Here is a 27144-nt window from a genome sequence, read left to right as displayed (position 1 = left end):
AAAAATGCCGACTTTTAGATGTCGAATCAAATTAAATACCATTTTTTTTGCTCTAAAAAGTATGCAACTATTTTAGTGTGTGGAGTGAGTGGAGCAGAAATGTTATTTATCAGACTGTTGAGCCAATTACAGCACTGTTAGAAACCTTGGCAATTGCTGACTATCGTTGGTCGCCCATCTCTAGGTTGAACAAAAAATGCAAAAATAAGTACACGATAGACGTACAGTCATTTTGATGCTCGGTTATTAATTTGCTCGTGTTTTTGTGTAAAAAATTAAATTAAGAATACAAAAGATTGCTAATCAGATTATTCGGTGTTTGTGGAAGCTGAAAAATATATAGTGTTGTTTGTGCACGCGGAGCATACAAAATTAAGGAAAGCGAAGCGAGAGGTAAGTTAGAAAAGCGACGCGACGTACAGGGGAAAAAATACTTGAAAGAACTTGTCACCTAAGAAATTGCGAATTTCACATTACATTTGTATCGTGCGCGTATAAGTGAAAATGTTTGTGTGTGTGTGAGTTTATAATGTGCGAGCTAATAAAAAATGTTATACTGTGCCTTGCATTGCTTTCGGCAAATTGCCAATTGTGCAGTCCTTGTGCACTGTCTTTCGTGGTTTCTTTTGGCTTCCCATTCACATTGTATTTACAACCACCAAGCTAAAAGGTTCTTGAGAAGAGAAAAATAGATTGGACTGAGCTGCTTTTGCTTATTTTGCTGTAATGTTACATCAGCCCTCTCGCTTGCACTCGCATGTAAATGACGCGCCGGCTTTCCGCATTTCGAGTGCAAAGGCGTCGCAGTGTACGGCGCTGTTAGCGATTTAACTGTTGTTGCTGTTACCTTCTTTGCTTTTGTCTGTTGTTTTGCTATTTTCCACGCGCCTTTTCGCTAGCTGCCGCGTGTGCCGGCATACAAGCACGCACACACACACACATAAGCAACTTCATTATAGTGTAATTTAGTTATTCTTTGTTGTTGTTTTGCAAGTCGAGAGATAAAATCAAAACAAATTGTTTACTCGAAAATAGTAACTCCCACGCTTCGCTTCGCTAAGCGCGCTGAGTTCAACGTGCCGCAACAAATATGGCAAAAAACGACAAATACAGCCTAACCTACATTTTATGCATAGTATTTTGCCGTTATTTATTCGTATGTGCTGCTGCTGCTGCAGCCACGGCCACAGCATCAATCGATTAATCGAATCGAGTGGAGATGTTTTTATTTTGACCAATTAATGTAATTAGGCACGTGTGATCAACCGAGAAACAAAATCAAAGGGAAAGGAGAAAGAGCGAGGGAAATTTCGACAGGCAAAGTGAAAGAGAGAGAGAGAGAGAGAGCAACTGCTTTAGGTTAGCAAGCGAAAGGGGCAGACGCAGAGAGTAAAGAAGATAAATGATGAGCCAACGAGAGTTTACGTAAATATAGAACTGTTTATATGAAAAGGCATAACGGCTAACAACAAAACGAAACATTCATAAATGTTTAAATATTTATTACGATCTTCATAACAGTTCAAGTAAATGAATAACAAATTTATGTGTAAACGTATAACAATATAACACTTCGTAACTGTATAGCAAATACAAATATATCGTATAGAACGACCAAACTCGCATGCATAATTATTGCAATTATATTTAAATATATAACAGTACATTAAAAATATATTGGTTTACATAATAGCTGTACTTTTTCCAATAGCAGTTATTTTGCATTCAGACGCCTTTTCTATATTCACAAATCTGTTATATAGGGTATTTTGCAGTCGTTCACTACCTATCATTATGTGCTTATCAGCGGTTGTAGATTCTAATTAGCGAATGTGTTCAGCTTGTGATTTTTAATTCTCCTTCAAAGTTGCTCCTAAATATATATATTATGGTGTACTGTTAACTATCATATATTATAATTATTGTTGTATGAACTAAACATCAAAGATTGTTGTCTCCATCTCTTTCTCTCACACTTGTCATAGATGTTCTTCGTAAAATATGCATTTTTACAAATATATTTACATTTCCCAGGGCAAAAAAGGTATTAGCTCTTAAAATGTTGTCACATAAACTATTGTAAATACTCTCAAGTACACTCAAGTGTGTGAGAGGGAGAGAGAGAGAGGTAGAGATGGGGAGCTAGAGTGAAGATGCCATAAAACGAATGTGTTTAACACCTTTGTTTTTCGTTTTTTCGACCAACTTGTTTCAATTGCCATTTTGGTCGCTTTGAATCTCAGCTGAAAACGAACTTAATTTTTTTCTTCTGTATTTGATATATATTAACTTTTGCTTTTTTCCTGCTAATTCCAGTTTTAGCGCTCGCTTTTATTTGCTCTCTTTACGAAAAGCGTGGCAGGGAGAGCGGAAGAGTGGTGAGTCGAAAGAGGAGGACGGGTTGTCAAACTCTGCCAAATTGCTAATTTGTGTAGCGTGTTTAGCTGTTGCCTGTATATATCGGCTCGCATCTGTGTATGTATATTTATATGTATGTGTGCGCTTTGTTTCTTTGCATATTTTGGCAGTGAGACAATTTTACGCCAAGTTCGCCAATTCACTGAGATTGTTCTCAGCGTACAATATACATATATAGTCTATGTGTATGTATGTGTGTGTGCTGTATCATATCTGAGAATCTCTATTTGTATTTCTCTCTCACACGCGCTCTTAGCCAATATACCGCGTTTTTTGTTCTGTTTGCCAAGTCTGCTCTGTGTTTCATTGCGTTCATTGACATTGAGCTAAAAATCTCGAAATACACTTAATTATCTGTATTTTATTGGCCAACAACGAAGTTACCCTATCTTATTATTAGCGAAGCCATAAAAAATATACAGTATACACATTTATATATGTATGTATATTCCCGATTGTTGATTAACAGTCTATATGTTTCTAATCTGTTTTGCAATCTGTGTATACAATTTAATCGGAGTTTTAATTGAACTGGAAATATAAATATATATATATTTAATATGTATTTATTATTAAATTGTTGATCAATTTTGACTTGGCTATTGAGGTAAGATTCTTATTAAACATATATATAGTTTATATTAGATCACTGTCTGCAAATATACATGTGACGCTTGAAACAGACTACAAGAATATGTCAGGGTATTATCTAGTCGTTCACTCATTCCTATATATGTATGAATGTATATATGTACATATATATTTATTTGGTCACTGATTTCTTTCATTATTTTTGCATTGTTTTCAATGTAAATTTATTTCAGCTGCTCGCTTAGCTTGCTAATAAAGAAAAGACCGATAAGAATACGTATATATATATATACATATATAGTATATATATATTGTTTAAACATGTTGAATAATGTTTATTTGTTGTCTTTGTAATTTTGGTGACACGACAGAAAATAAAATACATACATATGTATATAGAAAGATTCAAAAAATTTGTTTAATAAAAAAATTGCTTTATTAAATGAAATTTCTCTTAGGCGGGGGTGTGTTTTTTTTTTCGTTTTGTTCGGCCTATATTTACTCATCAAACACATAAAAAAAGCAGCCAGCCTACCCAAAAAAAATATGTATAAGTGAATGACAAGCCTTTTTCTGTATTTGCTTTTGTTGGCTTCATTCAAAAGTTGTGTTTGGCTTGCTCATAAAATATTAGCTGGACGTATCATTGAATATTTATGCACTTTTCATATAGATTATCTATAGCTGGAAACGCAATCGGCTTAGCTCCCTATACCCTTTAGGTAAATAGTTAAATGGCTAAATAGGTATATAATGTTAAATTTTTATATAAGTGTTATAGATACGTATGTAGAAATGGGTGTGGCTGATGTTACGAAGCTTACTGCGTACTTAACTTTATTTAGAATTCTTCTATTATGTAGTCTGAATTACAAAGTATCCGCTAGTTGGGCATTCTCAATTGGACCATCATATTTTATCGTGTTTATTCGTATTTTTTTTTGCTTAAACCTCATCAGCAGCTTGTTATCCAGCTATTGCTCCACTCCTTACTCTTCGTACTCCCCTCTCTCAAGCTGCATTTTGCTTTCCTGATTTCCCCGTAGGCCGAACAAAAAAAAACAGCTTTTACTGAATTTTGCTCTGCGGCTGTCTCGCATACATATCTGTGTACATGCCTTACATGCATATACATTTGTGGATCCGAGGGTTGCCATTGATAGTTTGTGAGTGTCTACTCTCGACTATTGCAAAGTTAGTCAATTATATTGAAGATGAAGAGATTCTAGCGACCCATATTTATATATCGATAGAAATATAAAAGCTCAAGTTTTGATTGTTATAACAATCTCATCTGAATGTCAACTCAATGCAACTCTTAGTAATCTTTGGAGCTAATCTCGCCACGATGATGTACACATATTTATTTTCGTATGTATTTTCATGCATTTTAACTGTTTAAATATTCATTTCAGCCCGCATTAACAAATACATTTTATGAAATATATTTCATCTACGTTAGTTGCATGCGCACATGCGGGCTAATTGTTGTTTTTGTTGCTGTTGTTGCCGCTTGTTGTTTATTCATCTGTAGAGATTTGTTTCTATGATTTGCAGCTGTGATGTCATAAAACATGCAACTGTAATTTGAAAATGTATTTGTTGTTATACCAGTTCATGGAGTCAACAGAGAGAGTCTATAGGTTTGGTCCACTTGTCTGAGACTGGAAATGATGTATACCCATGTCTGATATGCTGATAAGATTTCTGTTATTTATTCGTTGAGGCATAAGGCATCCGATATTTGACAACATAAACAACGTTGTGTATATATTTTGTAAAGCCCGACTGGTATATACCCTGCCATGTAATAATATAAGAGAATATGCAGTTGTCTTTTACTGATAGGTGAATCATAATATTCTAATATTAATATTTGCATAGATCGAGTTTTTGTATACCTTAGGCGAGCATTATGTAGTCAGTTAGGCCTGTTCTTATTGTTGTTGTTGTTGTTGGTTATTATTAACGCAACTTGACGCTTTCCTCGACATGCTTTTGAGAACCCACGCTCCCCCTTGATAACCCCTTTTGCCACTAGTCGACATGCCTCACAGCGCTCTTCTCCGTCCGTCTATGTCCTCTCTATGCGCTTCTCAAACCCCTCACCTCGGGCAAAACATGTTTCGTTCAAGTTGTTTTTGATGGCTTTTGTCTTATTGAATGGCAGGCAGGCAACAAATATTTATGCTGTTATTGTTTGTCTGTTGTTGTTGTTGTAGTTGTTGTTGCTTTTATGCTAATACTCGATTTGCTGCAAACACGTTTCACGAGTCGAGAAAGAGCCTTGAGCTGCCTTTGGAAGCATCAGCCAGCATTTCTTGTTTTCCCATGACATTATATATGTATATGTATATGTATAATTGCGAATATGTTGAATATTGAATGTTTCATTATACAATCATCAACGTCATCATCATCTTCACTTGCCAATGACTCGACACGAAACTATTTTGAAGCCAATGACAATTACAGTTGCAAATAAGAGAAGCAGAGGGAGAAGAAGAAAAACTGCAGGCTTTAGCTTTATCTATATATAATTTATGCGAATCGGCATTTATAGTTTTATTTATGCTCGTAGTAAAACGTAACGTATTAATTAGCTTGAATTAAAAATATTTATGACCGATGCCGGGGGGCATTCCCTGTTCTAGATTCGCCTAGGTGTTTCGGCATGAAAGCATTAAACTGGGCGCGGAACGGCTTGGGAAGTTGCGTAGAGGTAGAGGTGTGTAGCAGACAATGGTAGATATATGGATACGGTATTCCTATGTAGATATGTATGAGTCGGAGAGTCGATAAATATTGATAGGCTTTATGTCTTATCTGAAAGTGCACTTGAGATATGAGAAAGATAATTGAAATAGATTAGCGGGAAAACAAACAAGGGTTTCTATTGTATATAGTAAGAAATGAAGAGGAAACTGATAATGATTATGATAATACTGATACTAATGATAATGATAATGGTATATAGTAGAATGCTAAACCTATTAATGCTAAAGTTAATGCTAATTCTAATACTAAAGATAATGATTCACATTGATTTTTTTATTTATTTATATAATTATAATCATAATGAACATGAATAACATATATGATAATTATATTGTTGCTATGCACATTAGGTATATTTATGATAATAATGGCAATAACAATACTTTAGCTAAATGCATAATTCATGGAAACTTGTTTCAAATTCTTTGCGAATACTTTAAAGGCTCCCACTAAACTTTTAACAGCTCAATATTTTTTCATTAAGCGCCTCAATAATTAAGTTTTATTAGCTCACTATGCAGGCCATGCAAATAGAAGATATGAGGCGAGAGGCGCATAATTAGTTGAGCTGTAGATGGATGTGAATTTTGACTCCGATACGAATATATTGTCCCATGTTTTGGGTGTTAATGGTTGGGAGGTGGTGGTGGTGGTGGGGTAAGTGGTTTGGGTTTGGGTTTGGGTGTCTGCGCCAACTGCTTTTCAATCGAAGCCTCTTAATAATTCAAATCGAATGCTTAACAGAGCAGAGAGTCAAATAGACAAGACAGCAAAGGCAGGAAAATTGACAAAGTTTTTTCTTTTTCCACTTTTATTTTTTTTCCGTTTTTTTAGTATACCACGAAACTTAGTTCAGACCAGCGCACGCCATAAGGACATTAGTTTTTAGCGCAGGCATTTGGCTGGGTCGCTAGGGGCTGGTGGGAAGTGGGTGGGGCAGGGTAGGGAATTAGCCTAGGTGGGGAGCTGGTAGACACGCGATGGCCGTTGTGTAGGTTCGCCGAGCATGCTGACATGTCCATAAAAGCCTTGAAGTGGACAGACTGATAGACACAAAACGCGCACACAGAGCGAGGGCAGACTACCGTTTACATATACATACACATATATGCATAGATATCTAGTATGTATATATGTATGTATGTACTTCAAGCGCTGAGAATTGTCAATTGTGTGCATTTCCGCCCACTAAAAAAGAGCCCGCTGTTGCTCGCCTTTTGTTGCTGTTGCGTGGCGTTTGGACTGGACATGACGTCCATTAGCTGTTTTTCCGCTAAATTATAGAGTGCTAGGCCAACGCATATACCCCGACACCGACAGCCGCAGGAGCAGCAACAGCAGCAGCGTCCAATTAAGTTTACTGAGGGCCGGACGGACCGGTAGGGGATGGCTTGGCAACGGCGACACAACTACATTCACACATGCATTCAGTCCGGCAAGGGGCACCAAATATGCTGCTACTTTATTGTCCTGCATAAAATAACAGCCTGGGCGCGCATATAACCGTTTCCTGGTGCTCGACTGCCTCCTGTTTCCGTTTTCCGCCTCCTCATCGCTGGCTACGCGGTTTTGCACGTCTCGCCTTTGGCTCTTCCTCGCTCCCTCTCCCTCTCTTACGCATACATTTTTGTGGTCAGCAGACCACTTGTGCGTGCGTGCGTGTGTGTGTGTGTGTGTGTCGAACATGAAAAAATGTGTCCAGCCCCCGCACACTTAAACTAACTAATACCCTGTAGGGACAATTTTAATAATGAAGTTGTAATGTTCGGGAAAATAGAACTAAAAAATTAGTATTATTATTATCATTTATCTCTCTGAGGTTTTTAAAAACTATTACGATATTAAATTGCATATCAAGTCGGTTCTCTTACGCTCTCGCTCTCTCTATAACCTAAATCGATAAACATCACTTGAATAGAGATATAGAATATACAAACAAACAATATATCATTGTTAATTTATAGCGTAGACAGCTAAAATATGGTTATCTATGTATATATCGATATTTATCGATATATCGTTTTCTCTTCTCGTTCCCCCCAAATCGATTAATATATACAGGGTATCCTCCAGTCGTGCAGAGACGCTATAACTTACGCCTACCTGTTATATTCCCGCTTATTCATATTGTATGTGTGAGGGGCTTGTGTAGGCGTGGCCGCGCTTGTGGTTAGGCGTGTGTGCGCTGTCAAAAGCTATTTGAACAGGATGTGGCTAAGCGAGTGTATTTCTCTTTTTTTCTCTCTCTCTCTCCCTCTTGTCTCTCGTGCTCACCCTCTTTGAGCATGTGTGTGTGTGTGTGTGTGTGTCAATCAAATGATTTTCACATAATTGCTACCTGTCATTTATGTCACATTCAGCTCCACTTGCTTGGGCTCTATCAATTGCTCAGCTACCCCTCAGACAGTAGCTACCCTACTCACGCATTTACTCCCCCTCTCTCTCTCTCTCTTTCTCTCTCTTTCTATCTAAACCTTGGCATATGTCTTGGGAAGCTGTAAATATTTGATTAAGCATCTGCGGTTGCTTTAATCAATGGCCACTTGGCTCATCTTCAGACTAGCCAAAGCAACCGCTACTACAAAGTGTCCTTCAAGCACACGCATCCCCTATTTATGTGCCCTCTCTGGCCTTTCGCCTCGCTCTTCCTCACTCCCTCTGTGGCTCTGCGGCTTTACTGACAACGCAATTAACCTATTATTAGTTGCTTTTGAAGCAATTGAGGCCAACGGCTGTTCAAACTCTCAGCATTTTAATTAAAAATGCGTCCGCCTTTTCCTTCTAGAAAATGGAAAATGTCCTCTTTTTCGTTGTTGTTGTTGCTGTTGCTGTTGTAGCTCAATTTTGTTGCTGTTGCAAATGCATCGAGCAGCTCTTCAAGTCAATATCGAAGAATTGTTCGCAGCAAATTGCTCCAATTACATGAATAATATACAAGTTTTGTGTCTTTAGGCTGCATTTTCTATTTTCCGATTTGCACCTGAAGAAAATTTGTAGTTAGCTGTACTTAAAATGAAACGAATACAAATTAAATAATACATTTTCGAGTGTGAGTGTGCTAAGACTGTCGTATGAATATGAAGAAGGGAGGATCCGAGACCTAAACATGGATACTTATTCAGAGAGATTGCCTTAGGTATGTCGATTTGAGACTGTATAGGTTCGCTCTGTATAGGCTCGCTCTTGTAAGAGCTAACATGATTAAACATACAAAAATCTGTAATAAAATTTCCCAAATATTTGTGAATTATCCCCATTACTTAATCATTATCTCGATTTGGTATATCTAAGAAACTCTCTCACTAGCCTACAATCTTAAGTCTGAAAATATTTGCATATATGTTCATCTATAGTTTCTCTCAGTGTAAGTGAACTATACCTTCTATATAATGACAGTTCAGTTAGCTATAATGACGGCCTTGCTGCACCTGTCCACGTTATTCTCCTTTCTCTAATAATATTTGCCCGCAATTTGTTGCATTTCACAGGCATTTAGCGAAGAGTCCGCCTCTTGGCCCTCCCCCGATTTGCCTATGTGCCTCTATTAATTTTTTAAACGCTTTTTGCTGTCTTGGAGGGAACGCATTTAAAAATGCATAATGTGAAAACATCAGCTGAAGTCGTCGCATATACCGTATAGTATAATATATGTAGTAAACTCGTTTATCTAATATTCATAAAGCTGCAGTCGTCGCAGACCCAACCCCCAAGGCGCGGCCCAACTACGGCACCAGCTTTTATAGTTCAGTTATTAGGTCCACATATTGAGGGAACTTGGGTTTCATTAGTTGCCCCAAAGCCAATTACTATATAAGCTTTTATATATAATTTGTCCATATGTCAAATATAAATATATATATACGTGTGTGTGTATATATAGTATATGTGAATATATATACCATATATCATTCTTATGTAAAGCGACCCACATGTGTGTAGTAGATCTATCAATCAAGGATATAGAAAATGCACTTTTGACCCGTACTTATATATATACCAGTGTATATATGGATATCTCTCTCACATTTGTGTAGTTGGAACAGTATCTATTGGTATAGCTCGTCTAACTTCTGGTTTTTCTCCACTTTTGTCTGTTGTGGCCAGAAGTCGGGGACAATTAGTGTACCGTTGCCTAGCATCCGGCAATCCATAACTCTAGTACACTCAGCATATATTTCCCCTGTTTGTCTGTCACTTGTGTACGATTTCTATTGGTCAACCAATATCCGTTTCCGTAGCTATCCCTAAACCGATTTGTCTCTCCTATTGGCCAGCCAGTCCTTTGCCTGATTGCCCAAGATTTGGCTATAAATAGTGAGATATCTGGTTTATATTTTCATTAGTTTCTCTACCGTACTTGCAACAGGACATTGGGACCTGCTGCTTCGACTACACTTTACAATCTCCTCAAGTGACCAAGGAACATTTCCAAAATTCAATTTCAAACATTATGTAACTAGTGAAAAATATTCAAATCGTAGTTTCTGTTGCAAAATGTGAAAAACAAACTACATGAATTGGCCGTAAAGCTCTTTAAGATAACCATGTGCAACTGAACCGATCTGTGATACGAATGTTCTAAAAGAAAGGTAATTAAATAAAAAATGATATTACACTTGAAAGATCTGGAAACTTTAATCGGAATGGTGCAAAAGAGCAAACAAATTTCTATTGTAGAAACATAAAATTTTCAAATTGAAAACTATGTGAGATGAAAGAAAAATTTTTAAATATAAAAAAATTATAAATGTTGTAGAACTTATATCTATCAGATATTTAAACTAATTCAAGATAGAACAAAAACTAATTGACTTCTTAAGACAATCTAGTAATAATTTATAAAAATAATTTCCTAGATCTCAACTTCGATCTTTCTTTCTTTTATGTCTTAACGAGACGATAACACATTTGTACTCCGACCTTAAATTCATTTCAAATAGAGCTGAATGAATCAATTAATCTTAGGTAATATATAGCGAAGACTTGAGAAAGAGTTCCTAACTCAAGATTTTATATGCAATTAGCCAACAGCAATTAATCGTAAGGCAAAGTTCCATAAAGAAAGCCCCTATATAAAGGTAATGCTTGAATTCAAACGATTTCTCATCTTAAGAACCATAAATTCTTTTCAGTTCTTATTCTTTCTGCATTTGTTTATTAAATTTGGTCTTAAGCTCGGCTGGGCACAGTGTCTGACAGCAGTTAACCAACTGGTTGCTCAATAAGAGCTTCTCCAAGGTGTTTTGCTTAACCTTTTTGACAATCCAGCGCGGCCCACACGAGCCCATTAATGCGATTATATGGAAGCACTTACAGCATATCTATATATGTATGTGTGTGTACGTGTATATACCTGTACATGTACTTGTAATTGTTGCTGCCCGTTTCATGCGACGGCACGGAACAAAGCCGCGCTTTTTACTTGGCTGCTGTTTGCTCATGTATCGGACATAATTTTGACAACTTAACAGCTCCGAACAATTCAATGTTTTGACATCTGAGCCGAGTGTTTGTGTTCACTTGAAGTCTAGAAATGGGAAAACAAAAAACAAAAACAGCATCCATGGGTAAAGTGGGCGGCTGTTATGACTATATCCCTCAACTATTGTTGACTTTAATGCACGCTCACTAACTGAAAAGGCGTATATTATATATATATATAGTTTTTTTGTCTGTAAGGTAGTGTTTCTCAGCTGATTGGTGCCCAGTTTGCTGTAAATCTGCTCTACAAATACATATTCGATGATTTATTTGACTTGTTGGGGTTTGACTAATTGTAAGTAGTTTATTTTTCGCAGTTGTAAAACTTAGTCACGATAGTTTTGCAGTTCTGTCATAATAGAACTTAGCTATAGTTAGTCGAAGTCCCATCAGTGTAGTCCCATCTGCAACGCTTATACTTCTTATAGACTATATATATATATACGAACATATATTTCAAATGCATTACACTCACGATAAACTGTGTTATTTTGGCTAATTATTCATAGATTCTGTGCTAAATGCATGTGAATAACAACCATAATTAATTATGCATAAATAATATAGAGCAACAAATGTGGGATATACAATATATATTGTTTTTATATAAAATATATATATATATAGCATGCATTACTCTCATGAGCGTTGGCTGTCTGGCATTTCCGCTTGGGCCCAGGGCGTATGCAGCGTTATATATATAGAAAAACATATATAGATAGCTGCCCAGATAGATAGATATAGCTAGCTAAAATCTAAACGCAGTCTTCAAAGCCTTGAACGCCTTTTCTCAAATGCATTCATTCGCTGGCAGCTGCACGATTCTACAGAACACCAACACAAATAGCATGCATAGCAAACAGCAAATATATATATATATATAGTTATATACTATATATGAACAGTCAGCTCAGTCGGCGAATCTCATTCAACTTCGACTGTATTCGATATGAGGCACATTGAATTTTTGTTTAATTGCGCTTGGCAAACTCACAAATTCCAGCCCACAATGCGCGCTGCCTCAATTTGAGTCATTGTTATTTTAGCTGAATAAACTTCGCGGCATAAGCACTGCGACAACAGTTTTGTAACATTTAAAGACAGCTATAAGACATAAGATTTAATATGTCAACAGTGTTGGTAAACATTAGACGTAGCAGCTTAAAATGGAAGCCTTCGAATTACTCATCATTCTTTTTAGGTTATAGACAGCACTGAAATATGGCCTCATTTGTTGCCGTATACAACACTGTTAGAGTTCTAGGCAATGTTGCGCAACACTGAATTTTTGAAAATTTGTGCCTGCTTTTTGTTACATTACAGCCCTGAATAATGGCTTCATTTTTGGCCTTATACAACACTGTTAGAGTTTTAGGCAATGTTGCGCAACACTGAATTTTTGAAAATTTGTGCCTGCTGTTTTGTTACATTACAGCACTGCATATTGGCTTCATTTTTGGCCTTATACAACACTGGTAGAGCTCTAGGCAATGTTACGGAACACTGAATTTCTAAAAATTCATGCCTGCTGTCAATTCTGACAATTAATTCATTCGAGTCGTGGTCAAAAGTTTCTCATTTTCACGTTTTTATTTATTGAAACAACTCGTGAATCTTTTATACTATTAATACTTAAAAGGTATGTGGAGTAAAGGGTGTGTATTTATATTATAGTGCAATTGTTAGTGGAAAAAATAAATTATATGCAAGCGTACGCCCAAGTAAAACTCGAAGAAGGAGCAGAGTCAGCTAATATATATTCGTATGTATATATGCCTATGTAATTCGACTATAGAAATCTACTTGGAGCACGTTCTGTTGCGTGAAATGAGAACGTGCCCAACATGGGCAAAGCATAGAGTATTTGCGTTTGCGACTTGAGAAAATCTCTGAGTCGGCTAAAAGTTTTTACAGACTTGTTGATTAAAGCCAAGCGCTCGTACGCTGGCTCAGTTAACTATGAGCGGGCGCAGGCGGCGTATGTGTAATCTGTAGCGCAGAGTTTGAGCCGTATTTATAATCGTTGTTCTGATCTTTGATTTATTTTACAGAGAGCATGAAAATGAAGCGCGAAAGCAATGATGGAGACGGACCACAGGACCAAAAGCGCAACAGACGCAATGAGGAAACGGTGCGAATATTGATACCAAGCAGTGTAAGTACTGGATTCGCTGAATCCTCTTATATAGAGATATTCACTGTGGAATTTTCTACATGTTCTCTTTTGTTTGCAGATTGCGGGCGCTGTCATTGGCAAGGGAGGCCAACACATACAAAAGATGCGCACTCAGGTACTATAAAACCAAACTGCTCTCGCATAAACCTAAACTTATATATATGAAAGAAAAAAACAACAACAAACAATACATTTGAAGCGTCTAGTATTATTTATTAATTATTTATTTCACTGCGCGTTTACCAAAAAACAAAAAAGAAATTTTTAAAACTCCCAAGTTTAAGAGAAAGCAAAGCAAATTCCAAAATTCCGTCTCTCTCTTTTTGTGTGTCGCTCCTATACTCTTCGACTCTCTCAAGCTCTACTCTTCTGTATATGTATAAATGCCACATTTTGTACATATATATATATCCATAATGTCCAAGTAGTACCCGTCTCTTATTCTCAGTCCCCTTCAGCGTGTGAGTTTTTTTTCCTTCAAGTCTCTAATAATCAAAGCTTAAACGACACGCTTTTAACTAACTCTCTCCCTCACTCACTCCTATCTCTAGCTCTCTCTCTCTCTCTCTCAGCTGCCCGCACTCAGCTAACAGTCTCTCACTCAATCTCTCTCTTTCTCTCTGTCTCTGTCTCTGTCTGTCTCTCGCCTGTGACCCAAGTCTCAAAAGTCTTTCATAAATTTAATAATATTTAGGCGCTTTATTTACCAACAAATGAAAAAAAAAAACAAAAACAAAACATACGAAAAAACATTTGCCACTTTTTTGTTGTATAATTCAATATATAAAAGAAAATATATTATACAAATAATTTACACGCTTTTAACCTTTTTAACTAAATGAACAATTTTCTCTCTCTCTCTTCTTCTTCTCTCTACTTCTTACGTACGACCCAAAAAAAAAACAAATATAAAACCAAATCGAATCTTGTAAAACGACCAAACAAATTACAATCGTACAAAATTATCGATCAACTGTGATCGATTGACCGATCGACCCGCCTACTCGCTCGCTCGCTCGCTCTGGTCTGTCCCGCACATATATGTATATGTATATAATATATATATATATACATGTATATATATGTAAACTCATATAACTGGCGTCTTACCCCTCAACCCCGGGTCTGGGTCTGGGTCGTCTCCTCGCTTCGTCACCTGCCACTGCTCTGTAAACAAAACTCTATAAACTGGCCCGGCCTGATGATACCAAACTGAACCAAAACAAAAACAATCGTGCATCGATATGTGTGTATATCGATCAATAATGAACAATCAATCGATGCCCAATCTTATGAAAAAAAAACCAAAATACGATGACTATAATCGATAATCGATAACTGATGCCAATAAATGATGCACCAATAACTAATCCAAAAAAACAATTATACAACTATATGCTCCATATATATGCATACATAATATCTGTGCAAAATCTCAACATATATATATGAATCGTATATATATATATTTATAAATCTGGCATAACAAATGTTTATCCATGCTTGGGGCCCAAACAACGTTCCCTTTATTGTTGTGTGTGTGTGTGTGGGTGTATATATATATCAACTTTCTCTATCTATATATTTCTCTCTTTGTGCCCCACAACAACAATGCATCGCAATATATATACACACAACAACAACAACAACAAAATCACAAATATCTATACAATATATACGGCCAACTGAATCAACCGATCGTTAATCGAAAAAAATAAAAAATTCAAACAAATAATTAAATATATATCTATCGACCGACCGCCCGCTCAATCGCCCGCCCGCCCGATCCGACCGACCAACTGCCCGCCCGTCTGCCCGTCTGTTGTCCAACCATCAAATGTAAATGCACAGTATAAAGCCACTGTGTCTGTGGACGATTCCCAAGGCCCCGAACGGTAAACCACAAATCTTCAAATCTTTAAAAACAAAAACAAAACAAAAAATCTTTACCAAATATTTCATCATAAATAAGCTTACCAAAAATTGAAAAATAATCTCTTACAGTGAACCATTAAGAATGTAATTTGTACCACATGCTTAGCCTTTAGTTAGGACTTTCAGAACTTTATAATGTATGCATAGTAATTGTTTGATAACTTATCTAGTAAAATCCTGTTTGATAAGAACACACTTGTACCTGCTGGACGCGTGTCTCTTGCTCGCTCGCTCGCTCGTTCTTACTCTATCTCTCTCTCACTCTCTCTCTCTCTCTCTGTCTCGCTCTTGCTCCGTAAGTTGTTGTATATGCTAGTGTCCTTAGGTGTGATCGTCTCTCATGTGCATATATATATATATAAATATCCCGAGTTTCGAATTACTTGTAACTCCTCCAGCAAAAGCATTTTAATAATATCTCTCGCTACTAATCACAGCACGGCAATTAACTTCATATGATAAGATAATCTCTCGAGCTCACTATATATTCACGTAATACTAATACCAACCAAGCGCTACGTCCAAACCGAACCCAGCCCAGAAACAAAATTTACTAGATTTGTCTTTCTTTCTTTTTTTTTTTTTTTTTTGCCCATATACCTCCTCGCCCGCCCAGCAAGCGTCTTGTGTGTCCTTCAATATATGTGAATGTGTGTGTGTGTGTTCACAAAAAAGAAATAAGAGTGAGCGTGACTGTGTGTGTGTGTGTGTGTGTGTGTGTGTGTGTAGGTACAACAAAAAAGATTCACAGCAGTTCAGGTCGTATAACTCTTTCTCTCTCTATATATATATATGTATATATATGTATATATGTATCATAAGCTGTAAGAAACGAGGGTTGCCTTTTGAAAGAAATAACTTTACCATATTCGCGTATTGCAGTTCATTCAGTTAAGTCTTATCTAAGTCAAGTATCTAATATTAATTGATAATTATATCTATATTAAAGTCAAGGGCAAATTACCCGATTATAGCTGCTTTAAACTATATTGAAAACATGATTGGATTACCAGGGAACTACCGAAAGAATTACGTCAGTTGTTCATACATATATAACCCAACTTCAATGTTATTAAAGACTACTTATAGCAAAGCAAAACTATCGAATATTCGATATTCCTTATTCCACTCAATCAAATAACGAAGGGCAGCCCTCGTTTTGAAATATTGTGTAATCCTTAGTCGTAAATCTATAAATACATATAAATATAAATTTTTTTTTTTTTTAGTAAGGTCTAGTGTTAAGTTGAGTTTTTGTATGTTGAAATGTGTTTTTAATATGTTCCTCTAAACTTTACATTTCTCTCCCTCTTTCTATCTCTCTATTCTCTACGTTTCTCTATCCAAACGAAAACCAACAATTTCTCATCCTGCACTTTAAACAGCACCATACAAATCTCCACGGATATCGACTCTACGCTGGAGATTATAACAGAAATGCTGAAATACTTTGAGGAGGTGAGTGTACCTAGTCCCTTCATGTAATATGAGACAGACATTAATCCCTCTCCATTTCTTTTTAGCGCGACGAGGAGTACGATGTGCGCTTGCTAATTCATCAAAGTTTGGCCGGTTGTGTCATAGGCAAGGGTGGCCAAAAGATCAAGGAGATACGCGATGTGAGTCCATAACTATATATTCTATATATATATGTGTATTAAATGCCATATACTGCTATATACCATATCTATATATCTATAGCTGCCGTTGCATGCAGCTAATAGTCTTTGTGACAAGCCTAATTATAGTTTCCTGCGGTTGTCCTGTTTTTTTTTTTGGAGGGGGTGTGAGTCCTTTTTTTACGACGGGCTTCAGCGGGCACGTTAAGTGCCGCATTCCGTTGCAGGCAATCAATAGCTGCCGCTCTTCAACTGTCAATAGCAGCAGCAGCAGCGCATAACAGCTACACTCACACACACATACACACGCACACACACACACTCGTGGCATGTGCAGGATCTGCTCCTGCTGTGAACAGTTGTTCGTTTCAGCTCTTCCATAACGCAATTGTCGCTATTACCAACGCGATTCAATTTGCCAGGAAACCTGGCAACGCAATGCGTGTGTGCGTGTGTGTGTATGCATGTGTGTGTGTGTCACATGTCAAGCGCATTCAATTGCGCAATTGTATCACACACAGACACACACACACACACATGCACAGATATTCGCAGCGGGTGCGCTCAGGTATCGCAATCAATTGACTACTTCGATGTTTTTTATACTCTTCATATGTGGCAAAAGGCTTTAAAGTGGGGCTTATGCGAGAGCAGCCGAAAGATTTGATTTACATATAAAGCGGATCTATTTCTGTCTTCATAAACATCTGCTCTTTAAGTTAAAAATATTACTTAATAAATCATTTTTTTATTGTTATCTATCCTTTTCTAGTACATCTCCATTTGAATTACAGGGTATCTGCTAGCTGCTTACTCGCTAGCATAACCCTAATTTGTTGCCATTTCCCTTACTCTCTCTCCTCTCCCTCTCTCGCCCTCTCTTTCTGACTTTCGCATTAAATGTGCGTTGGATGTTTTTCATTAATTAACAATGAGTAGTTGCTGCCAAATGGCTGCATTTTAATTGGAATGTTTTTGTTTTGTTGCCGACCAGCTCCCCGCCTCCCGCCTCCCGCCCCCCCTCTCGCCCTTTCCGTCGTCCTATTCCCTCTCGCTGTGCACAGCGGCTGTCCAGCGCATTCATATATATATATGTATGTATATAATATATATTACATATATTTTTTATTTTTTTATCGTTCGTCTTGCTCGTTGACTGTTAGCCGTCCGTCCGTCCGTCCGTCTGTGCAAGTGTCCATTTGAGGCGCACAAAGGCGCGCGCGTGAATTTATTATTGCATACTTTTGAGCGCACGCAAAAAATATAAAAATGTCTGCCCTGTCGCATTTGCTTTTGTGAATTGTGTGTGTGTGTGTGTGTGTGTGTGTGTTGGTGTTGGCCTGCCTTCTGCTGCCTTATTTATGCATATTCATATAATACCCTGGCAGTCAAGAGGAAGAGGTCTAAGCAGCTAGAGCAATGTGTGCGGGGAATATCAAATGTAGAAGATATATCTTCGAGCTCTATATAGGTAAATAAATATATCTCAACATATACATTCGTTATTCCGTTTGTTATCCTTGAAAGAGTACAACACAAGTTTTTGTTAGGATTGTTTGGAACTCTCAGTGCTTACTTCACTTACTATTTAAATAAGTACCATTAGTTTTCATTTACTTATCGATAACATGCAGGGCTAAATATCGTTATTAGATCAGCAGAATATTGAATTAATACAAATATATAGTTTCATCATCTTCCCAGACTGCATATCGAATCACATTCAGGCCTTCGTCTCAATTTCCCGTTTTACAGGGTATTTGTGCCTTGTTAGATTCCATTTTCTTTTTGTCCATTTGCCGCTTGCGCCATGGAGGTCAACAAGTCCAAAAGCAACACAGAGAACATGGCTGTTCGTCCTGCGTGCTGTAACGTTTCTGCAGCAACTGTGAAAACGTTTTCACTTCATGTTTTTTTCTTTCATAATATTTCTTTGGAATTTCTTGGCCTGCTGCTGCAATGTGAAAATTGTTTGGCTTCATCATTCGGCTGACTGGTTGGCTGCTTGGCTGACTGGCTGGCAGCATCCTTCAAGCAGGGGCGCTGTCTCGCATCCTGGCGGCACATCCTTTGCAGCTGCCATCGCCCATTCAGCTGTTGTGTCAGCGCTGTGACGATCAACAGTGGAGCAGCCGCTCTGCCTCTCCCTCTCCCTCTCCATCTGCCTCTGTCTGTGTCTCAGCATGTGTTTCTGTTTTATTTATTTTATTTTTATTTTTTTGTTCGTCGCATCTTTCATCTTTTCGTCGCTCGTTTGGTCCATTGTCTTGGCCCAGCCAGCAGCTGTTTCAGTTTCTTTCAAAAGGTATTTTGCATTCTCCCTGCTTATCCTTCTATCAGCTTTGCTTCTTTACCTTGCTTTCGTTTTGCGTGTTGCTTTTTGCTTGCTGGTTCCCATTCTGACTTTTTGTTTTTGGCTTTCGCAGCCGGTTATTCCATATATTTTTGCACTCATTTAGTTTGCCCTTGGCAAAAGGTTATAATAAGGTTGTCTTTGAATCAGCTAAGGATAACATTTCATATAGAGTTTGAAGATTGTTGCTATAGGCCTAATTAAGTTGAGACTGGAATGTAATACATACCAGAATTTCAATAAGATTGTTTATGAAATTGTTTTGGTTATATCTCATATAGAGCAATGGGTATTCGAAGAAACTGAAAGACTCCCATTGTACACAGTTCCTTATAGAGAAGACAATCTCAATAACTTTAAATTTAAGAACCAATTCCAGTTGCTCATGATTTCATTGTCTATTATACTTACAATATATGTCATATATATATCTATATACCCATTATAAAAGCTAAAGGATTCTTCAACTGATTTCATGAACGAACTTAATATAATAAAGGGAAAGGCTTTCGTATAAGATTTCTTGTTTATATATAACAATTCTGAAAATAAATAAATAAATCAACCTTTGTCATATTTCCTGGAAATTCCTCGCGTATATTTCGTTTTTCGTCCTGCTTGGCTGCTCGTGACATTTTCCTTTTGGGCGCCAAATTTGTCACGTCAACGTTTCTCCCAACATGTGTCTGGCTCTCTCCTGCTATATATATGTATATGTATATATTTATATATATCCATAGGTGTACTCTGTTCACTTTTCAAATATACTCAAGCTGTTGCCCATTAAAAACTGTTGTCCTGTGCCATCTGATGGTTTCTACTTCAAACGGCATCTGCTGTCGTGCCCTAATAATGAGCAGCAGCTGCCGCTGCTTAGTCTCGCTCGCTCTCTCTCTCATTCCCCCTCACTCTCTCTCTTTCTCTGATCCATCTACTAAATCCATCTATTGAGGCATTCAAAATTGAGCAGCGTGCCAATGGCTTTTGTTAGTTCCTCTGCTCGGCCCTCGCCCTCATCCGCATCCTCACCCTCGCCGCTCGCCGCTCGCTGCTGGTTGCCTGCGGCTTACAATTGTTGCTGCGCTTAGGACGAGGTTGCCTCGTATGTGTGTGTGTGTGTTGTGTCAGCTCTTAATGAATGCCTAACAGGTGCTACATACGCACAGACACACACATACGCGCTGTGGCAGCTGAAGACATTCGACTTCATGCATCGGCATCTGCTCCTTGGCATTTCGTTACAAGCGGCTTTAATTGTTATGCGGCTGGCATTTGCTATACTCTACGCATGGCTAAGAATGCTTCTAGTATGTCTTAGAATATATATACATCAGCTTGATGTAGTAGTAGTATGTAGTCCTGATCAGCATTTGCAGCTAAGATTATTAGTCCGAGTCTTGCTTTGATCATAGCGAAATGAAACAAGTTTAGCAATTAGATTTTGTCTTAATCTTAATTCACATATAGATATAGTTATATACATATATAGTTATATACATATATGAAACTAATCCCGATATATGAATCTAAATGTAGCTGTAAATATGTTAAGATTCTAAACTTGTTTTAAGCAAGCTTCTTTCACTCATATACCAAGCCAAGCTGGGAGCCTTGGCCTATTCACAGGGTATCTATCAGTCTATTACCCTAAAACTAGGGCACTCTTAACTGCTTTTAGTGCCTATAAAACTTTATCAATTGATGAATAAGCTTATGAAACTTCAGCAATGGGGCACATGCATGCTGCTGCTGACAGCTGTATGCCACGCCCCCTCTCGCTATCTTTTATTGATGAATGCCTCGCTCTCTCTCTCACACACACACCCACACGCACTCACTCTCTCGCTCGCTTTACATGTCGCGCATTGCAATCCTGTCAATATCCGGTTCAGTTATCGCTCCTGTATGTGGCATCAACTTAAATGTTGTTGAGCTGCTTCCGCTTTGTTTTAAGTGCGGCCCCAGCCTGCGCCTCCAAGGCAGCCTCAATCTTTGCCTCTGGTTCAGTTTGACAGCTCATTTGCTGTTGCTGTTGCTCTTGCTCTTAATCCTCCTGCTGGTACAGCTCCTGCTCCTGCTCCTGCTCCTGCTCCTGCTCCCATCTTGGCATCATCCAGCTGCTGTTATTTGTGGGGGCCAAAAAGTTTTCTTTCTAATTGCAGCTGCTGTTTTGGATTTTAATGCCCCGAACGCCGTAGAAAAGTAATGTGAATTGGGTATCATGATTTAGTGTGTGTATATGTAACAGTAGCAACATCAGAAAGAGAGAGAGAGAGATATATTTGCTTGCTGTGCAGAAATATTTATCTGGGTCATCTGGAGAGCTTCGATAGTATATAGACTCAAAATATGTGTATTCGAATAGAAAAGTTCGCTTTGGGTATATAAAAATTTGTGATTTGTGTTTTGAGGGTATTTCCTAGTCGTGAAGCTTCACTAATTTATGCTTTTTTGGAAGGCTCTTGGAAAGCAAGCCCAAAAACTCAATTACAAACAAGCTGCTTGCATTACGAACATTATTGGTGCCACAGGCATACATACAGAGTAACCACATACAAAACCACACACACAGGCACAGACACACACGTGCCAAGTGTTGCCAAGCTGTAGCTGCAGCTGCTTTAAGGATATTAGAGAAGCACTTGAAGAAGCTGCAGCTGCCTTGCAAATAGTATTTTTTTTGCATAAAAATCCGCTTAGAAAGTCAACATGAGGAGGAAGATGAAAGAAGAGGCAGAGGCAGATATAGAAGGTAAAAGTAGCTAAAGTAAAAGAAGTAAAAATTAATAAGTAGATGGCAGCAATGATTGCCTTCCATTTGCCATGGCTACATCTAAAAGCATAATAAGAGAGTACTAGTGTGTGTGTGTGTGTGTGTGCGTGCCTAGTTTACTGCGGCACAGCTACTGCGCAGGCCTCAAAACACACGCACACACACACGCACGCACAAGCTGAGAGCAAAGGAAAAAAAATAGGGAAGGCAAGGCGAGCAAAAGAAGCTGAATAATACACCGGTTCCGACAGCAGCTGCGCCTCGGCAGCAGCAGAGCCAGAGCCAGCAGCCGTATCCTTTAAGCCGTCTAACTGACTCGACTGCCTATAGCCAGGACTCTGCCAACAACAACCAGAAGAAGAAGAAGAAGGAGAAGTCAAAAAAAGAGCGCACATGCTGCCTGGCTTGCCTAGCAGGCTTGGCCTGCCTGCTGTGGGCTCTCTTCTTATTTATACACATAACTGTGCTCTCTCGCTCTCTCACTATTCTGCTGCGCCTCTGCCCGCTGCTCGGCTGCTCTCTTCGCTGCTGGCTGGCTGCGTCTTCTGCCTTACATGGCAACTAGCATTCGTTGAACCCAATTAGTTCGACATTGGCGCTGGTCGCGCACGGTTGTACGCGCTGCTGGTGCTGCTTCAACAGTGCCTCGCATTTCTATATGCACACTTGGTGTATATACACAGTGCATAGTAGTTGATAAACATAAATATGGCAAGAGGTACAAAATATAAACAACTCAACAAAATTAAAGAAAAATGTGACGAAATATTCATAAAGTGAACTCAAATACAACAGTATTGTTAGTAATGTAGAGTGTGGTGTGTGTAGAGAGATGTTGTACTAGTGTGCTTGTGTGCTGGCATGCCTGCACGCACACATACACACATTTACGTATTGCCATTTGCTGCTTCGCACAGTTTCGTACATTTTTGTATGCCACTAAAAAGTATGCTACACTTCTTTTTGTGCTCGCTCGCTCGCCTTTTGTCTGTGCATGCATATGCATGTGTATGTGTGTCACAGCTTGCTCTCTATCTCTCGCTCGCACGCTTTGTCTTATTGTTGTGCTTTAAATTAAATAATAAATTCAATAAGCGTCCAGTCGCCCGCACGTTGCCTTTTGATGTGTCCTGTGCATCGTGACATAAAAGCTAAAAAGCAACGCACACACACATACACAGTATAAGTATATGTGTGTGTGTCTGTGTGACTCAACATTTTGCGCCTGCCATTCCATTCATAAGGCTGAACGTGGTGGCACTTCAGCAGCGTTTTTATACTGTTCTTTCTAGTTTTTGATGTGTCGCCATTGTTGTCTGGGGGTCACACGCAACGAGTTGTCGCCAAGGGACTGTATGAGTGTGTGTGCGTGTGTGTGTTAGGCATGACGCAGCCTTTGGTCATTCGCACACACACACACATATATAGACATAGTTAAGCATGGGGTAGCACGCAATTTGGGCTTGGGAAATGATGCAATCATCAAGGCAGGACACCAAAACACGCAGCTGCGAGCTGAAGGGGGAATAGTAGTGGCAGGAGTGGGAGCAGCAGCAGCAGGGGTCCTATAAAGGAAACGGAAGCAGGCTCCAATGCACGTAGGCATACAATCTGCGACCCTATCACACACACACACTCAGCAGCAGCAACAAACACTTAGGGCCTGCATTGCTCTAAGTGCCTATCGAATTTCACATTTACACTTCCGCTGCAGACGACAGACGACCGAGAGAGAGAGGCTATTAAGGATGTGGAGGAGCTGGGGTAGTTCTGTGCGTGTATGTATGTGTGTGTGGGGGGTAGGGGACAGCAAATAACTTCCGGTGCAGCAGCTTGGGAGCCAAGCAGGTAGCGCAAATGTGCTGAAGTGCCTGCACATCCTGCACACATCAGCAGCAGCAGCAGCAGCAGCAGCAGCAGCTGTCAGAGTGAGCCGAGCAGAGCATAGCGGATCATGGATAAAGAGAGGCCTTTGTTGTCGGTTTAAGCCTGTTGATAGGGCCGTGTCATAAGCCGCAGTGGCTTGGCTTCCCCTGCCTTGCCCTGTCCGTGTCGCTTGTTGAGCAGCGACGCATGAGGTTTGGGTCAGTGTCATGGCCAAAATTGATTTGCACTGTGAAGCAGCAGCAGCTGCTTTTGACTGAGAGTTGGCCAGGCAACTCCAGCCATTGTCAGCCATTTTGAGTGGCTGAAAGGACTCTGTGTGCGTGTGCGTGTGAGTGTGTGTGTTTTAATCCAGTTTGAAATGCCGAAGCGTAAGCATCGCTCTACAAATGAAGCCAAGCGCGAATAATTATCAGATAGTAGTTGTCCTACATATATGCTCTATGAAGAGTAGATAGGACAAGGTGAGCTGTAGCTATACATAAACAACAGTTGGACGGTTCATAATATTCTAAAGTATATATACATATAATCTAAGGTTTTCTTTGGTATACTACAGTATATATTATATTCCAAACGAAAATTCCATCTCATTCTCTCTTATCCTATCTTCTCTAACTATGAGCAACAGGATGTTTCTTAGTCGTTCATTAGTTAATCTTAGATCATTATTCAGGATTAATCTATATTTATATATAATATATTTATTTGTTCGCCTTATTCTGTGCTCACTGTACTTGACTAACTCCGATGTTTGCTCTTCTTCCTTGCAGCGCATTGGCTGCCGTTTTCTGAAGGTCTTCTCGAATGTGGCGCCGCAGAGCACGGATCGCGTGGTGCAGACGGTGGGCAAGCAGAGCCAGGTGATCGAGGCGGTGCGCGAGGTGATCACCTTGACCCGTGACACGCCCATTAAGGGGCCGATACACAACTATGATCCGATGAACTTCGATCGCGTCTATGCGGACGAGTACGGCGGCTATGGCACCGGCACCGGCAGCACACGGCCCAGCCAGCGTGGTGGCAATCGCGGCGGTGGCGGCGGCGGCGGTGCTGGTGGTGGCGGTGGTGGCGGAGGATTCGGCGGTGGCGGCGGCAACGGCGGCCGCGGTGGCAATGATCGCTTCGGCGGTGGTGGCCGCGGCGGTGGCGGAGGAGGCGGCGGTGGTGCTGGTGGCAACGGCGTCGCCGGGCTCGGCGGCATGGGCGGACCACGCGACAATCCCTTCATCAATCCCTGGGCCAATGGCGGCGGCGGCGGCGATGCCGATGGCTTCGGCGTGGGCAACAATGGCGGCGGCTTTGGCGGCAACAACTTTGGCGGCGGCAACTTTGGCAATAACTTCGGCAACAACTTCGGCAACGGCCCGAACGACTTCGGCGGCGGCAACCAGCTGGGCGGCGGCGGCGGAGGTGGCGGCGGCGGCAGCAGCAATCTGCCCAGCCTGGGCAACTTTGGCCAGAGCCAAGGCAGCAACAGCGGCGGCGCTGGTTTCGGTGCGGGCAACAACAGTCTGGGCAACGGCCTGGGCGCTGGCTTCGGTGCCGGCGGCAACAATAGCCTGGTCAATGGCCTGGGCACGGTCAACAGTGGCGGCGTAGGTGGACTGGGTGCTAACAACGGCGCTGGTGGCTTCAATGCGGGCGTCGGCGGCAATGCGGGCGCCAACAACAGCGCCAATGCCCCGTCGAACATACCGCAGGGACACGATCCAAATAACAGCACACAGGTCACCATACCCAAGGATGTAAGTGGAATCTGGACTAGAGATCCAATTGAATTGGTTTTAATTTGCTGCTTGTCTTCCTCTTTCAGCTGGCTGGCGCTATCATCGGCAAGGGGGGCGGTCGCATACGACGAATCCGGAACGAGTCGAGCGCCTATATTACCATTGACGAGCCGCTGCCCGGCTCGAATGATCGCATCATTACCATCTCGGGCACGCCCAAGCAAATACAAATGGCACAGTATCTGCTGCAACAGAGGTTGGTGTCGCAAACAGACTAAAAGTATGCACCACAACTCCTCCATTATCCATATCGAGCTAACTGAAGACCCATACAGACACAGACACACACACACATACACACAGAGAGAGAGAGACAATCATACGTACATAGAATCACATCAGTTTCGTCTACTCGAGTGCTTTGCATCATTCTAACAAACCTAACCGTTCGTCGTATCGAGTGCTTGCCGTATGGAAGACTAGTGATTTTGTTGTTTGGTCTCTGCTAATAACAATAAATCCCTTGTCTTCTTATGGCGCGCATTGAGCTCTTCATTTCAAATATCGTTAACGGTGGTGCCACAACTAACTAAACTAAATAATAATGACTAAAATATACTAAATCTCGGGTCTATTCATAATCTCAATCCCATACACACACACACAGACATACACAAATCAGTTACATCCACAGTGAAAACTTGCTTGAGTTGAACAATAATAATGCTAATTAATCAATGTTTATGTTAATGTTTTATTTATTTCATTTGTAAAGACTTTTGGGGTCTAAAATTATTGAGCATTTCGTTTATTTAACAACTAAATTAAGTCATCGTAGCTTACTAGTTGTTCCTCAATCGAGTTTTCACTGTAACCGCACATTATAGACTAAGAAACTCCCTTAATAATTCCGCCCAACACTCCAAAAACAAATTTTATTAATGTTCTCATTACAACTCTGCTTTTCTCTCTCTCCCTTTTTTGTCTCTTTCCAATCATCTCTCACTTTGCAGCGTGCATGAAAACGGAAGGCGAAACATTTAAGTGGACTGCAACAACAACAACAACAACAACGTATAGCGAAGTAGCCATGGAAGTGCAAAAGCTGCGTTCACATTTAACTTAATTGCATAAAAACAAAAACAAAAAACTTACTAAAAAATATAAAATAAAAATGCAACTGATTAAGGATTGTCCCCAATATCTAGAGAGTAAAATTATACTATAATAATTCTTTGCTAAGTTTAAGTAAACTCTACAAAAACCTTCCCCCGCTACATAAATGTGCTCCCAAAAAGCTCGCCCCTTAAGAAATTCTCTATATACATATACAAATACAAATACATATACATATATATATATGATTAAGAAGCATGAACAAATAAAGTATAAAATAAAGAACGAAA

At 39.5% G+C, this 27144-nt stretch overlaps 1 protein-coding gene across 3 annotated transcripts; it reads left to right on the top strand.

The window, feature by feature from the left end:
* Positions 1 to 171: 171 nt before the first annotated feature.
* HnRNP-K (Heterogeneous nuclear ribonucleoprotein K) lies at positions 172 to 27144 on the top strand. 3 transcript variants are annotated; one of them, XM_018103919.2, is made up of 9 exons: positions 172 to 393; positions 13320 to 13423; positions 13503 to 13559; positions 15296 to 15339; positions 16765 to 16837; positions 16903 to 16998; positions 24782 to 25756; positions 25825 to 25994; positions 26752 to 27144. In XM_018103919.2, exons 2-9 carry the CDS (start codon positions 13325 to 13327, stop codon positions 26780 to 26782), a joined length of 1545 nt encoding a protein of 514 aa, XP_017959408.1. In that variant the 5' UTR covers positions 172 to 393; positions 13320 to 13324; the 3' UTR covers positions 26783 to 27144. The 3 variants fall into 3 exon arrangements, with proteins under 3 accessions (XP_017959408.1, XP_017959409.1, XP_017959410.1); XM_018103920.2 differs by having other exon boundaries at positions 25825 to 26018; XM_018103921.3 differs by lacking the exons at positions 172 to 393; positions 15296 to 15339 and having other exon boundaries at positions 13314 to 13423.

This window comes from Drosophila navojoa, chromosome 5 (genome assembly GCF_054131105.1).
Source record: "Drosophila navojoa isolate 15081-1374.11 chromosome 5, UAZ_NAV_1.0, whole genome shotgun sequence".
Classification (NCBI taxonomy): domain Eukaryota; kingdom Metazoa; phylum Arthropoda; class Insecta; order Diptera; family Drosophilidae; genus Drosophila; species Drosophila navojoa.
This window is presented reverse-complemented; position numbering and strand designations above follow the sequence as displayed.